This window comes from Raphanus sativus, chromosome 9 (assembly GCF_000801105.2).
Source record: "Raphanus sativus cultivar WK10039 chromosome 9, ASM80110v3, whole genome shotgun sequence".
Lineage (NCBI taxonomy): Eukaryota > Viridiplantae > Streptophyta > Magnoliopsida > Brassicales > Brassicaceae > Raphanus > Raphanus sativus.
This window is the reverse complement of record NC_079519.1, coordinates 5,949,600-5,965,213: the sequence shown is the minus strand read 5'-3', so window position 1 is coordinate 5,965,213 and position 15,614 is coordinate 5,949,600. Positions and strand designations below refer to the sequence as shown.

Below are 15,614 nucleotides of genomic sequence, written 5' to 3'. Positions count from 1 at the left end.
ACAAATCGGCCCATAGGCCCAACCCACAGAAACCGGTCGGTTTTGACCGATCCACACGTCAGAGAGGGGAGACACGTGGGTGAATCCTCACCGTCAGCACGCCAAAGCGTTGTCCTTGCCTCGATCTGACTGTGTCCGCCACAAACCGCCGCCGGAGCACCACGAACCACCTACGAACTCGATCGCCAGATCTCAGAACCGCCAAGCCTCCAAACGACCCAACACCGTTCTTTACCGTTGTCTTCACGCCGGAGAGGTCAATCGAACATCGAGATCTCCTCCGGCTTTTCACCACATCACACCCTAGACACGCGGATCTAGAACCCTGCTTACTCTCCTTTAAACTCGTCACCTCACCGAAGCGTTTCCTCGTCTCACGAGACCTCCTCCGCCGTGACCAAACCCAAACTACACGGCATAAACGCCGACCTTTACCCAAAACGAAACCTAGAAACTTTCACCCAAACGAAGACTGGGTTCCAAAGCGGCAGCGCGGAGCTTTTGGTAGCCTCCGCTCTCCGTAACCAAAAGCCGACGAAGGTGGATCTGACGAAGACCCCTTCCCGGAAGCTAGATCCGGCGACTGTGGAGCTAGATGAGCCTCCATATCCCGGAAGAAAACAAAACCGACATGCAGACCACTCTCTCTCCACCGAAGACCTCCAGACGACAGCGTCTTTGTTCCAAAACCGAACCGACGAAAGAGGTGAGATCGGAATCAGAACTTGGACAAGGCGATCGTTGAACGGACGGTAGTGAGAGAGCGGAAGGGACCAAGAACAACTTGCTTAGGAACCGACTCCGGCGCCGGTACGGCACTCACGCACCGACCGCGCCGGAATCAAAAGAAAATCTCACTTCTCTCTCTTCTCTCTCTCTTCTCTCTCTGAGGCGCCCTCCTCCTTCTTTATATATCTCTTAACTCAAACCTTTTCTGTCTACTTGCTCTCTCTCTCTCTCTCTCTCTCTCTCTCTGGTTCAAGTTCTTTTGTTCTGTCTGTATCTATCCAAAGATATTTTCTCTGTTCTTCTAGACAAATTAAGATTCATCAACATGGAATCTACTGAACTACAAGACATGGATTTCTTTAGCTCCTTTTCCGACCACAACAGCCCAACTTTCTTCACTCCAACAACAAGCTCCCTCCGATCCTATACCGTATCCGAAGACCCGGATTCACCAAGGCCACAAAACAAGGAAGAAGAAGAAAACGAGTATGTCGAAGAGTTGACTCGCCGGATGACTAACTATATGCTTCAAGATGACGAAAAGCATCAGAAGGTACACAACTCTTTTCTTTTGTAACCAAAAAGATTCAATTCTTCTTTCTTTTTTTATTTAATTATTTTTCTACTTTTTGATCAGTCTGGTAGTGGTGGTGGTAGTGGTTGCTCTGGCTCGCCCCAGTCAACTCTTTGGTCACCTTTCGCCTCCGGTTACAGCAGCCCAATCGGTCCTTCCCGAGAGCCATCGCCGCCGCTAACTCCGGCAAAGGCGGTGGAGACAAAGCCTGTTATGATTCCTCTTCAGTCAAAACAGGCTTTAATCGATGACCAGATCCGATCTATTCAAGCTAACGTGAGCTCATGTGTAGTCATATCTTCATTTTAAAAAGAAATATCCGTCGGTTATAAAATTCACGGTTGAAAATTAACCTTAACGAAAACAGAGTTTGATAGCCACCGTCCGATGCATCATCTTTTATTTATTAATAAAGAGATTGATGTTAATTTTCTTTTCTATATAGTTCCATAAAATCAAAAAGGAGAAAGATAAGCAACGAAACGATGACGTGTTAGGACACAAAGCAAAGAGCTACCACCACCTCCAACAGAGACCAAGGTCAGGCGTGAAGGCGGTGTTCGTTGAAGGGTCAGGTTCCAGAAGCGGGTCGGGTGGAACTGGAGTGTTCTTACCGCGTAGTCATGGTACTGTCGTGGAGACACGCAAGAAATCCGGTTAGAGCCAATAGTAACTCTAATTTCATTGGTTTTTAAAAAGGTTACGTATGATAAAGGACAAAGAAAATAATTAAAGATTGAATGACGTCGTCTTAGTACTTTGAGATTCCTACTTTGTTTTTTAGGGGTTGACAAAGTGGGAATCTTGCGTATATGCATTAGATAATTTCATAATTCGTATATGCATTAAATTAAGACTGTGTAATTCTTTTTCTGTGGTAGAAGAGATGGATAGGATTTCATATCCCTGCCATGAACTTTCAGAATCGACATTTGGTGTACCATAAATTCCATTCGTTCTAATTTTGATAAAGTTCTTATCATTTACTCAAAACAGTTTTGTTTGTTCGAGTAATTATAGGTAAAGTGAAAGCGCTAGAAGGATTCAAAAGTTGTCATAGTTTTAACTGAAATGGTTAAGAATTTAAGATTAGGTTGGGTTAGTTTAGCAATCATCTCAAGCTCAGACTCAATTATTTGGGAAAAATATATAATAACCTTTCTCTTACATTATTACATTGTTTGACTGAGTAGATTCCAAAGATTCCTTCTCACCTATTAATCTCTTTTTATTTTTAAGATTTTGTGTGGATGTAGAGTTGACAGATATGCCCTCCTTAAATAGAATCTTGCCTCAAGTTGTTGGCCCCCATTGTTAGTCCATTTCAATTTCACCAAAAATAAAATCATATAGGTTCAAAAATCATTATCATTAAGTTTTTCTAGTGACCCCCACTTGTTTCATTCAATAAGTGGATTATAATCTAAGATAACCGTAGATATTTTATTCATCTCATGATTCTTTCTAATGTCACCGTTCGATCATTAACACCCAAGGCTATAACCGAACCACATAGTGTAAACTTTTTTTCTTTCTAAATATATTATTATATTCGTTTTCGAATTGAATATATACTTAAAAGTCTCATACCCACGTGAAACGTTAACCAAGGTTGTATGTTCTTAGAACACAAAGACTTGTACATAACATACCAACGTTAAGAATCCCTGATTGTTTATTTTCAGCTCTTAACCGTTACCCAATCTAGGAGTCGGTGTTTGTCAACAAATATCATCGACCTTTTTTTATAAAAAAATGTTATATGCATCATTTGATTTAATCTGGCTTTAGATATCGGTGGAGTTGAGACCATTCACTATCTATTATACTGTTGTTATTAAGATTTGTTGTCGTTCTATGAAACTGATGTCTCAACCAAACAGTTTTTTGAAGTTATGACTCAGGATTAAGTACAAGTTCGATTTAGTTTGGTTTAGATGTGAGTTTAGTTTGGTTCTGACTTTGTGGCTGAATTTTTTTTTTTTGTTACAGGATGTTCAACAGTAATAATACCAGCAAGAGTAGTTGAAGCCTTGAAAGTTCACTTTGACAAATTGGGTGTTCCTTCTACATTCTCTTCTGATATCCCTCCTTTTCATGGTACCAAGCCCACTTATCTTTTTCCTTACTCACTCTTTTTCTTTTTTTACTATTCAATTTTCTGTCTACTATACTTCTGAATAAAGTAATGATTTTACAATAAGTAAAAACCCTCTCAAATTGAATCATTAAAGTCGATCTGTGAGAAATTCATTACCGAAGTACTTTAACACATATGTTAAAGTATTATTTTAATTGATATTTTTTTAAAAAAATATTTAATTGATATTTCTTGATTTTTTTTACCATATAGATGCTTTGTTGGTGTCCATGAAGAACAAAAACAACAAAAGTAGTTCATCAACTCGGCCCCAAAGTGGACCACCGTACATGGCGGAGACGTCGGCAGAGAGCCACCAAGAACCACCGGCGGATCTGCCACATGAATGGACGTACTGATCAAAACATTGGCACATGCCCTTGGTTGCTGAAGTTATAGGTTTCCAATATAGTGGGGTCAAAATATAAAATAAATAAAAAGCTTTAAATAATCATTATTTTTGGAAATATGTAGATTTTAATCGGGGGTGAATTTGTTCTTTTATTATTGATAGTTCTATTAGCTGGTTCAGGTAAAATAAATAGTTCTTGTGATAAAAGAACAATGAAATATGCATGCGTATGTTTATATATTTGCATGTCTATTGTATAAAGGTGATGTGTTGTTTTTGGTAGGATTCCTTGTAATAAAAGCATCGCCAGTGTTATAAAAATAAAATTTGATTTTAGTATTACGCCTTAGTTCTTACATCTAGTTCGCTTGCTTAAACTCTCTTATTTACAAATTGCGCTTACAGAATTGCAGCCATGGTTTTCTGAATAAAACAGTATTAGTTTTGTATGAATGCATGTTTCAAAAATGTTATCTAAAACAGTATTAGTTTTGTATGAATGCATGTTTCAAAAATATTATCTACGGAACGCGTTTAGATGTGCGGAAATGTGAAAAGATATGACATGCTCGTGGCCTCGTGAATGGTCTTAAATCCGCCGACTTATCGTAATGTGCAAGAATGTCGTTGACTTATTCTTCGTACTTTATAAGGTTCATGTGCACTCACGGTTTGTCATTTATTCATATTAATTCTGAGCCAGTGACGGTGTACACAATACATTTCTCCACTCGAGTGATGTGACTTCTCTTTCCAATTTGGGTTTTAGGTATTCGTGCTACAGCATACACCTTTACAAAACTAAAATGATATAGCATTAGTTAGGAAGAACCGACTTTGATTGAACTACGAATATTAAAATTTTGACCGAGCTGTAGTCTAGCAAAGTAGCAATATATACACTAGTGCTGTTATCGTGTTAAAAATCATGTCACTTTGTTGATTTCCAAAATCTAGTTATCATCTTTGTTGGACTCTGTTATATGTTCTACTAAAACGCAATACATTAGTAAGAAGTAAGATATTGGTTCTAATTGGTAACGTTGTGGAACGGCAAAATTGCATTTTTACACGATTCTACAAGTATTTTACTAATCAAGAAAAGTTGCGGAATGAAAAAAATAGGTTTGCATTTTTGCTAACAGAATTATAAAAAAAAAAGTTTCATCAAGTGGAATAATAAGTTTTAGTAGATTATGGTGGAAAAGATTATAAATTCAACACTTTCATATTATTAAATTATATGTTAATACCATTTTAAAATTTTAAATAATTTTATGATAAATATTTATGTTAAAAATAAATGTTATATTATAATATGTTTTATAAAACGTCAATCTGTTATTAAATCATATTAAAAGAGAAGTTAAATATTTATAGTAAGAGCTAAAATTATTTTAATAAATTTTAGTTACTTTTATATTATGTAATAGTTATTTTTATTATTAATATTTATTTTTCTTATAAAAAGTGAATACTATCTAAAATATTTTAATCAATAAAACATTTATTCCATCATTCCACAAACTTTAAAGTTTTCCCTAGTTTAATTAATTTTTCCGAAGCGGAAACTATTTTTTCCGCGATCCCACCATAAACAATAGTTGCCGATGGGAGCCATTATTCCTTTTAGGTCAATTGGTCAAGTCCGTTTAGACTTTTTTTTGCACCATCTTAAAAGAACCTTATACTAATTGATTTTGACTTGATTTGTATATCAAACGATGATTGTTTGCATTTTCTGATATGGAACTCAGAATAATATCAGAGCCCAACAATTTGTTTACCTAGTCTAGTTAAGTAGGTTAAAGGTTTGTTAAGTTCCGGTTAAAGGTTATCACTTATCAGTTTCAGTTTATCTTTTTCACATAGTAACAAACTTGTTCCCTGTAGCCATCTGTTAATATATCTTCTTTTTCACATTGGTGATCCAGGTTAAGTAATCCATTCGCTAAATCGTCATGTAAAATAACCTAGAATTTCATGGTCTAAATTTGTGGAGGTTCCGGATTCAATTCCTGTCTTTGTATTTCGGGTTACCAAAGCCCACAACACCAAACATGGGTTTTGTATAATCTCTAGTAAACAAAAAAGAAACTGAAACTCCAATGTCCATGTGTTAATAAGTCTGATCGCTACTCAGCGTAAATGCGTATGCAACGAATATGGAAACAGTATGGAACACCTTTTAAATAATACAGACAATTTATGTATGTATATATAACTTCGATATAACAGGATCCACAAATCTTTTTTTAACGCCAAATATTATAAAGAAGACAAAGCCAACCAAGCTAGTTGGAAGGAGCAGAGTATAATACAGACTTGGCAAAGAAATCTACCAAAGAGTTCAAATTGCTCGAAATAAAGTTAAAAGAAATGCAAGAAAAACAAGATGACAGAGCTTCTATGTCCCGAGAGATTCCGTAGAGATCATTTCAAGGAAATAGCAGCAATAAGTGCTTGACAATATGATTTTATACAGATTTTCTGAAATTCCAGCTTGGAGAGCTTTCGGATTTCACGAATCTATTCTTCTTATTTTTTCCTTTTAGTTTTACACACAGTCACTTCTTTTCTTCTATAAATTTAGCTTTTACAGATGAGATTTCTCTAACTAATGAAAATAGGTAAATATAACAATGTCCGTTTTTACAAGGTACTCTTTTGGTTATCAATGAGATGGGTGATTGGGAGTTGGGACGAACACAATCTTTTTATAGACCCACGGGTAGATACATAAACACAATCTTCTTAATGCAAGCGATTCCAACCACTCCTTTACGTCCAGCTAGTAACCAAAAAAAAGTTACCAATTTGCTAGTCTCCTCCTATATGCGCATTCAACCTCAAAATAAAAAGAAATTCCTTATATATTTGTATACTTATCTTTACCTTAAGTATTTTGCTCGAATAAAATATTACCTTAATATATTTCCATCTAAGAAAACAACTACACCTTTGCTGTTCGTAGTCCAGAACCGTTGGTAAAAAAAACTTGTCATACTATCAGGTTCGGGTTCTTTCCAGGACTTTTTATAGAAAAAGTCATCTCACGTATCTCCTCATCATGAGGAATTCTAAGTAACGCTGGTTCATTTTCTCATTCACCGATGCGGCAATGTGCCGGATTGTATCATCGATGGTGATTGGGTTCGATGCGGTGAAAGCTGTTGAAAGTAGGACGTAGCTACCTCTTTGATACCCTCTTTCGTTTCCACCCACTGGTTCATCGAGTTTTTTAGCCTAGTTATCCAATTATTGGCTCTTCTTTGCTTAGTCTTTGTATGAAAGTATCTTGTATTTCAATCTCCTTCTCTAAACCATGCATACAACTTTTTTGTTTCCAAAAAAATCCTCCTCTCTATAGGCAGTACAAAGCTTTCGTTTGAGCACTACAAGAAAACATGGGGATACTGACGGACAAATTCGTCAGAATGTCGTCGGAATAGGCATATTTTGACGAATTTCTGACGAAACCGTCCGTCGGTATCATTTCGTCGGTATTTTCAATTTCGTCGGAATTTTGTCAGACATACCGACGAACTTCTGACGAATACCGAGAAACCATATACTGACGAACTTGCGACCACATTCCGAGAGCATTTTCGACAACATGTTTCATCGGAAATCAGAACGAACCGACGAACCAAGTCCTCAGAAAATACCGACGACACTTGGTTCGTCAGAAAATACTGACGGACTAAATCCTTGGAAAATACCGACGAACTTGGTTCGTCAGTATTTTCTGACGAACCATATGTCGTCGGTATTTTCAATTAAATAAATAATTAAATTTTTCATTTTTAAATTATTTTTATTAGAATTAAATTTTGCAATTTAAAAAAAAATAATTAAAACAAATCTAAAAGTGAAAATTAATAATATTATAGAGTTCAAAATTCATACAAACCGAAATAGAAAAAAAACATTCAGAAAGTTTTAAATTCAGAAAAAACTAAGAACTGATCGAAGGAAACAAACGGTTTAGCTTCTCCATGATCTCTGCGTGGTCTTCTTTTGCGATGCCAGCTCAGCAAGGATGGTTTGGTTCTCGGTAAGGATAGTGGCGTTCTGCTGCTCCAATGCCACAATCCGTTCATCTTTGTCATGCAGCTCCTCGAGAATCATGGGAACGGCATACGGAGCTTGCGAAGAAGATGTCGGATACGAAGAAGCACGGCGGGCCAGCCCAACTAAACGGTCTCCTTTCCTTTTAGGAATGGCCTACAAAAATATTTAAAGTTAGTTATAAACTACCTTATAAAATAAACTTATTAATTTTGAAATTTACCTTTTCAACCATCTCATTGATTTGCAATCGAGACAAGTTGGTTGACGCTCCTGTAGAATCGCCGTCATCAGAGAGAGGCTGAGACTGAGACTGAGATGCTATTTCAGTTTCCACCATCTCAACGACACCTTTGATGACAACGTCTTGGATTTGACCCGTCTTCTTGTTAGTGTGAGCCACCTTGATGAGTTGGAGATTATCAACGGGATTACCCTCATTTGCTTCGATCAAAAAACCGCCATTATTAGACATGATTTATACATATATATGTATAAAAATTATAAAATATTAAAATTTATATATATATATGTGTATAAGAATTATAAATATTAAAATTTTATATATATATATATATGTATAAAATTATAAAAAATTGTTAAATTTTTTATTATACATGATTTATACATATATATGTATAAAACTTTATAAAATATTAAAAAATATATATATATATATATATATTATATATATATATATATGTGTGTGTATAAAAATTATAAAGAATTCTATATATACTGTAAACTTGAAAAACGTTTTGAAAAAATCATAAAAACATTTTTAAAAATCATATACACGTTTTTAAAAATAAAAATATATTAAAAAATCAAAAAACGTTTGAAAAAAATCAAAAAACGTTTGAAAAAATCATAAAACGTTTTTATAAATCATATACACGTTTTTAAAAATAAAAAAACGTTTAAAAAATCAAAAAACATTTTAAAACTTGAAAAACGTTTTGAATTTTAACCAAAACACCAAAAAAAATCCAAAAAAATAAACAACAAACCAAACAACAATCCAAACATATATATCCTAAACTATCCATTCAATCCTAGAATTTACAATCAAACAACCCAAAATTCAGGTTTACAATCAAACAACCTAAAATCTAAAAACCAAAACCCTAAAAACTTGAGATTAGATGAGGAGGGGATGATTCTTACATGATTAGGGGTTTGGAGAAGAGATATGAGGATGAGGAGGTGATTCACCGGTGAAGGGAGCTTGAGTTTGGCCGGAATCGCCGTCAGAAGGAGAGGAATCGCGGAGAGGTTTGAGAGAGAGGCGGTGATAACGAAGAAGAAGAAGAAGAAGAAGGGTTTTTTATATTTAATAATTCTGACGGACGAAGTTCGTCAGTATTCCGTCAGAATCATTAAATATATACGAAAAGGCGGTTCGCGAAAATTTTCACGCGGTTTGGTTTTCCCGGGGAAATTAGAATACCGACGGATATATTGTCCGTCAGTATTTTTCGACGGAATACTGACGACCCATTCTGACGGAATTCCGAAGACTTAGTGTTTAGGGGTTGGTTTCAAGTTTTTAAATGTAAAATCCAAATCTTTGATAAGAAATATAGTATTTGCATAAAGATTTAACAATAAATATATTTTTATAACATGATTTAACACAACAACATTTTTTTGTAGTGTAAGATTATAAATATGATTGTATAAGTATATGAATGTTAAGATGAGATGTTGTGAAAACAATGATATGCATACATAAATATTTAAATAAGTTGTTATATTTGAACGGTTGCGATCTAATACTATACTAAAGACTTATTATGTGTTATTTTCATACTTTTGGCATATAAATTTGTAGATTTTTATGTTTAAAATTTTGTAGAAACACATGTCCTCGGTAATCCGTCAGAAAATACCGACGACATTCTGACGGACTGGACATGTCCGTCGGAATGTCGTCGGTATTTTCTGACGGATTACCGAGGACATATCGAAAATTCAATGAAACCATATGTCCTCGGTAATCCGTCAGAAAATTCTGACGGAATTCCGACGACTTAGTGTTTAGGGGTTGGTTTCAAGTTTCTAAATGCAAAATCCAAATCTTTGATAAGAAATATAGTATTTGCATAAAGATTTAACAATAAATATATTTTTTATAACATGATTTAACACAACAACATTTTTTTGTAGTGTAAGATTATATATATGATTGTATAAGTATATGAATGTTAAGATGAGATGTTGTGAAAATAATGATATGCATACATAAATATTTAAATGAGTTGTTATATTTGAACGGTTGCGATCTAATACTATACTAAAGACTTATCATGTGTTATTTTCATACTTTTGACATATAAATTTGTAGATTTTCATGTTTGAAATTTTGTAGAAACACATGTCCTCGGTAATCCGTCAGAAAATACCGACGACATTCCGACGGACTGGACTCTGACGGATTACCGAGGACATATCGAAAATTCAATGAAACCATATGTCCTTGGTAATCCGTCAGAAAATACTGACGACATTCCGACGGACATGTCCAGTCCATCAGAATGTCGTCAGTATTTTCTGACGGATTACCGAGGACATATCAAAACTTTTATGAAATCTTATGTCGTCGGTATTCCGTCAGAATACACCGACGAATTTCCGACGACCCCAACGGTTATATATGTTGATCGAAATATCGTCGGTATTCCGTCAGTATATTCTGACGGAATACCGACGAACCATGTTTTATCAGAATGTCGTCGTAATATCGTCGGAATATACCGACAGACCTCTTTTCCTCGGTATTCCGTCAGAATATATTGACGGAATACCGACGACTTCATATTTTTCGTTTTCGTCGGAAATCGGTCTGAAAGTCGTCAAAAACATCCGACGACTTTTGTGTCCGTCGGAACCGCCGTCGGAATTCCGGGTGTTTTCTTGTAGTGGAGCTCCAATTGCTCCTCGCTTAAGATTGATTCATCAGCTTGTGCCTTGTCCAATTTTTCTTTCAGCTCTGCTTTGAGGATCTCATAATTGGAAGGCTTATGTCTTTTCCATCGTGAGATAGTACCCCTTGTCCTACTGATCTTCTCATACATGCTCGCATGACTATCCCTCGCTGGTGATTCCCAATTGGCCGTTACTACTTCTCTAAAGCCTTATTTCCTCATCCATCGTTTATCAAATTTAAAGTTTCTTCTCTTCTGTTTTTCATTGGAAAAGAAACGCACAAGTATGGGTCTACATTAACAAAATCTCCGGTGAACGTACCGAAAATCTTTTGCATCTTAGCTAAATAAATCAAATCATCAAAATTTGTCTTCATATATCTGAGATTTGATAGGCTAAAATGTGTACCAATTCAATTAGCAAAAGTAAGGGATAGGCCCATAATACACTCGCTCTCGGCCCAGACTCAAGATTGGAGCCCAGGTCATCGGTTGAGAGACCCAGAATACAGAAAGTGAATATGGCCTCACCAGAATAGCCAGGACATACGTGAAATATGACAGAAAAGAAGTAGATCCGACGGTAGTGCAACAGTTCTCGCCAAGACAGTTAGTGGTAACGATGTGAAAAGTCGCTCGTCCTAATTACACAAGCTCGAGCTTTCACGAACTTGAAATTCCACAGACAAATGTCGTCGGAACATTAGGAACTTTTTTTTTTTTTTTTTTTTTGTAAACTACATTCTTAAATTAAATAAAAGACCCAAAATGTTTTACAAAAGCTCTTGGCTTTAGTGTCCTAACAAGTCCATTAAAATTTCCAGCCCAAAGTAGAATTTCACATAGTCAAGCCCAGTTGAGTGTTAATAGTCTATTCCAGAGAATTTCTACCAAGTCCATACCCTTGGTTGGAGACAGAAGGAAGTAAGAAGCGGAGTAGAAGTATTAAAAACTTTAATCAAACTACTGGATTAGGGACTTATACAGTGACTGATTAACAACTCATGCCAATAATATTTTAGAAGATAGTAATACAAAAGTGGCTTCCTTGAAAAATGTAAATTAGTTATGCGAATAACCCCGAAGCGGTTTTTAGACGTCACCGTCTGCATCAGTGAGTTTCGTCAACGTAATGTTTACAATGCATTAACTGAAAAGGTCCATACGGTTCTCTTTTATATGAGTCTCGCATCACACTACTATCTTCTTTTGTATGGTTGGTTACTTGTTTACGTGTACGCTATAGCCTATAATATCCGAATCACAAAATTGATTTAGCAAATTCTGAGAATTCCAAGAATGGTAAAATATTTATAAAAGATTATGATACACTCCCTGTAATTCCAAACCAAATATAGTAATTATAATTAAAATTAAATTTTGTACTATCAATATATTCCCCTTTTTGTACGTTACAAAGTTTGAAAAGTCAAAAAACAAGTTGTACTGTAGTACTATAACATCGTTACTCTTATCTCCACACAAACCCAAACAAAAGAGGAATCTCAATAAACGCGTCAATCAATAAATATCAAGCCAGTGCCCTTCTAAGTTCTAACATTGTTATTCATTCTCCTCTCAAAGCAAAGAAATCATGGATCATGGTAACATGCATGACATGCCTCCACCATCAACACCATCCATGATGAATAATGGATCCATGAACGGAGGAGGACATCACAAGATGATGATGATGCACATGACTTTCTTTTGGGGCAAGAACACGGAAGTTCTCTTTTCCGGTTGGCCGGGAACAAGCTCCGGCATGTATGCTCTTTGTCTCATCTTTGTCTTCTTCCTCGCCGTCATCACCGAATGGCTTGCTCACTCATCTCTCCTCCGTGGCACCGCCGGAGATTCCGCTAACCTCACCTCCGGGCTCGTCCAAACCGCCGTGTACACCCTCCGTACTGGCCTCGCTTACCTAGTCATGCTCGCCGTCATGTCATTCAACGCCGGCGTGTTTCTAGCCGCCCTCGCTGGTCATGCCATCGGCTACATGTTGTTCGGAAGCCGAGCTTTCAGAAATCCCTCCGGCGACCGGAAAACTAACGATCCTCCGGCCTCAGGTTGTGCTTGTTAATTGTCATATATGCACCGACTGAGATGCGTACTTATATTTTTAATCAAAGATCTAGGGGTTGTAGTTTTCTTTATTGTTCTTGAGGTTAATGTGAGGAGGAATATTTGATATTTTCTATTTGTTTTGCTTAAAAGAAATTATTTCCTTCTTGTTAATATGATTAATGGCGACAGCTGAATACATCGATTTGCTAAATTTGGACACCGGTTTGTTTTCTCTGAGATTTCATATACAACTTTCTTATCTTACTATAACACTGCTATGGACAAAAAAAAACACTGCTATGGACAGTACTATATGTACTAGACTTGCTTATGCAGCGCGACTATAATCATTTTGAAAAATAATATAGTTTTATCTTGAGGTCACACTTGTGTTTATATACATGGGTTTATCTCCCTCGTACAATAATCAGATTCGTATTCATCTGCAACTTTAGATTAGCATACTGTATTTCATCATCTTACTTTAAAATCTTTTGATCTTTTTTACTAATTATCTCTATTGTAATGTGTCTGAATCCTTATAAATTCTAACCCACAATATTAAAAAGCCTTTGAGTGGCGAGTCTATATCACGCGCTTCTCTCTTCTCTCTCCTCTGTTCATCTCGCGTTGGGTGGAGACGCCTCAGATCCGGTGACTTCGTCGACGGTATCGCGCTCTCCCACCCCCCCCCCCCTTTTTCGGCTTCTGAGCTTAAGTGTTGGTGACGCTTCAGTTTCGGAGCTCCGGATGGCACCTCTCCTTCTCCACGGCGAATCGGAAAGGCTTCTTGAAGCGGAGGCCTCTAAGACAGACTCTGGTTTCTGGTGGTTCGTCGAGATCCATGGCTCTGAAGCTTCGTTTGAGAACCGCGGAGCCGGAGCCAAGTCTCGCTAGTCAGCCATCGGGATCCAGATCTCGTACCGGTTTTGTGGAGGAACCGTCGGAGTCAGATCTAAGCTCGGGGATGGCGGTTTCTCGGGTGGTGTTTCTCCTCCAGCGTTCTTCTTCTCTGCCGCCGTGTCGGAAACAAGCGGTGTGTGGCTCCTCGGACTTGTGAGATGGCGGCGACACGAGGTGAGTTTTGCGGCGTTTAGGGTTTCAGTTGTCGGATCTTCTCCTGTTTCGGCGTTTGTGGCCGCGGGACTGCTCCGTCGGAGAGCTTATCGTGACGGCGAGTGTCGATGGTCCCAAAACCAGCTTGGACACCTGGTTCAGGGAACGTCGCGACTGTTCAGATGGTGTCTCTTCGGTGTTCAACGGAGAGGGTAGCTCCGCTATCCTAAGTCTTCTCACCCACGCTGAACTCTTTCTCTGTAATAAAACCTGTTGTATGTTGTTACTTAGATCCATGTAACCTAGGGCTTTCTGTTTTGTCCGGTTAACCGGAATTGTAAAAGTCACCGGATCCCCCTTTCGAGGGAAGATTAATATAATATAAGAAAAAAATGTCAAAAAAAAAAAAAAAAAAAAATTCTAACCCACTTTGAATTTATCTCTGTTAGTTATAATAAGTTTTTGATTTCCTCTTCTCATAGTTATGTGGTAGGCCATAACTTGCAGATGTAGTAATTTGCTTCTTCTTTTTTCCACTCTTTCAGAAAGAAGTAAAAACGGATCGGTTTCGTCCCGTCAAAACTATAGCAAAATTAGAATCTGAGTTGATGATTGGGCCAAGTGAATATGGTCATCGACAAAGTCGTTCTTTACTCCAAGTGTTGTTTGGCTTTAGAAGAGTTTTTACATCCCTCGTTGTCCATCAAAGTTCTTCGAAACAATCCACTATTCGTACTCTTATAACTCTCCTACATCCCACAAATCTTCTAACAAATTAGATCTAGATATAATATTTATCTTTAATTTAAATAAAGAGTTGTCTATGCATCTTGGGTGAAAAACTCAGACTTTGTTGGGGGTGGTTGTATTATTGAAACCGAACCAGAGATTATCATCTATGGTTCTTTCGGGATAGACCAAGTTCTATCCTCCTTGCATGCCGAGTTTAATATCTTGCTGTGTGTAATGGAAACTGCGATGCAGTTGGGATATACATCAATATCCTTTCAATCGGACTGTCTACAGCGTGTCAAACTGTTAAATGAGGAAGAAGAATGACCGATATTGGCATCAGAGTGGAATGAATTCGATCCAAAAGAGCTATGTTCACTGATTTTTCTATTTCTTTTATTGCAAGAAAGCATAATGTAAGGGCCGATCTCCTTGCCAAAAGAGCTCGATCCAAGAATTCTCTATTTTCTCATGTAAATCCTGTAATTTCGAGTTGGCTAGTTTCACAGGCTAACCGTTTCGCTTTGAATTAATAATACGTGGTGTTCGAGTAAAAAAAATAAAATAAAGAATTGTCTACATATTTGTCTTTATCACATAAACACAACGCTTGACAAGTCAAGTTGTTCTGTAGATTCACAGTCCCCAAGTTAACTAAGACGACTTTTGAAAAATTATATGTCAACAGATAGGGATGGACAAAATATCCGTAAATTTTGATTCGATTCGTTATTCGTTTCGATTCGATCCGAAAATTTCGAATATCCGTAACTTAACAAATCGAAGCAAATACTAAAATCCAATATCCGTCAAAGACGAAGCAAATCACAAATACTAATATTTTTAGAAACGGATATCCGATCCGATCCGTTATATAAATATATATGTATACATGTTTATAAAATTATATAATATATATACTTTTATATCTCTATATAAGTTTTATAATGTTTTTATTCACTAAAT

At 36.6% G+C, this 15,614-nt stretch overlaps 3 protein-coding genes across 3 annotated transcripts; 2 read left to right on the top strand and 1 right to left on the bottom strand.

Moving 5' to 3' along the window:
* Positions 1-925: 925 nt before the first annotated feature.
* On the top strand, positions 926-4,137 carry LOC108848856 (uncharacterized). The gene is made up of 5 exons (XM_018622308.2): positions 926-1,282; positions 1,367-1,579; positions 1,749-1,959; positions 3,296-3,403; positions 3,657-4,137. Exons 1-5 carry the CDS (start codon positions 1,055-1,057, stop codon positions 3,800-3,802), a joined length of 906 nt encoding a protein of 301 aa, XP_018477810.1. The 5' UTR covers positions 926-1,054; the 3' UTR covers positions 3,803-4,137.
* A 3,633-nt stretch (positions 4,138-7,770) lies between these two features.
* On the bottom strand, positions 7,771-9,950 carry LOC108815183 (uncharacterized). The gene is made up of 3 exons (XM_056993859.1): positions 9,034-9,950; positions 8,090-8,310; positions 7,771-8,022 (listed from the first exon to the last, which is right to left on the bottom strand). The coding sequence occupies exons 2-3, from the start codon at positions 8,204-8,206 to the stop codon at positions 7,783-7,785; spliced, it is 357 nt and encodes a 118-aa protein (XP_056849839.1). The 5' UTR covers positions 8,207-8,310; positions 9,034-9,950; the 3' UTR covers positions 7,771-7,782.
* A 2,348-nt stretch (positions 9,951-12,298) lies between these two features.
* On the top strand, positions 12,299-14,740 carry LOC108855380 (copper transporter 1). The gene is made up of 2 exons (XM_018629187.2): positions 12,299-12,862; positions 14,462-14,740. Exons 1-2 carry the CDS (start codon positions 12,388-12,390, stop codon positions 14,518-14,520), a joined length of 534 nt encoding a protein of 177 aa, XP_018484689.2. The 5' UTR covers positions 12,299-12,387; the 3' UTR covers positions 14,521-14,740.
* Positions 14,741-15,614: the final 874 nt, after the last annotated feature.

Bases quoted from the DNA above. Each gene is read 5' to 3' on its own strand.
- LOC108848856 (XM_018622308.2), top strand. From the start codon at position 1,055: ATGGAATCTACTGAACTACAAGACATGGATTTCTTTAGCTCCTTTTCC. The intron at 1,283-1,366 runs GTACACAACTCT...CTTTTTGATCAG, and splicing joins ATGACGAAAAGCATCAGAAG to TCTGGTAGTGGTGGTGGTAG. The intron at 3,404-3,656 runs GTACCAAGCCCA...TTTACCATATAG, and splicing joins TGATATCCCTCCTTTTCATG to ATGCTTTGTTGGTGTCCATG.
- LOC108815183 (XM_056993859.1), bottom strand. From the start codon at position 8,206: ATGGTGGAAACTGAAATAGCATCTCAGTCTCAGTCTCAGCCTCTCTCT. The intron at 8,023-8,089 runs GTAAATTTCAAA...ATATTTTTGTAG, and splicing joins TCAATGAGATGGTTGAAAAG to GCCATTCCTAAAAGGAAAGG.
- LOC108855380 (XM_018629187.2), top strand. From the start codon at position 12,388: ATGGATCATGGTAACATGCATGACATGCCTCCACCATCAACACCATCC. The intron at 12,863-14,461 runs GTTGTGCTTGTT...CCACTCTTTCAG, and splicing joins TAACGATCCTCCGGCCTCAG to AAAGAAGTAAAAACGGATCG.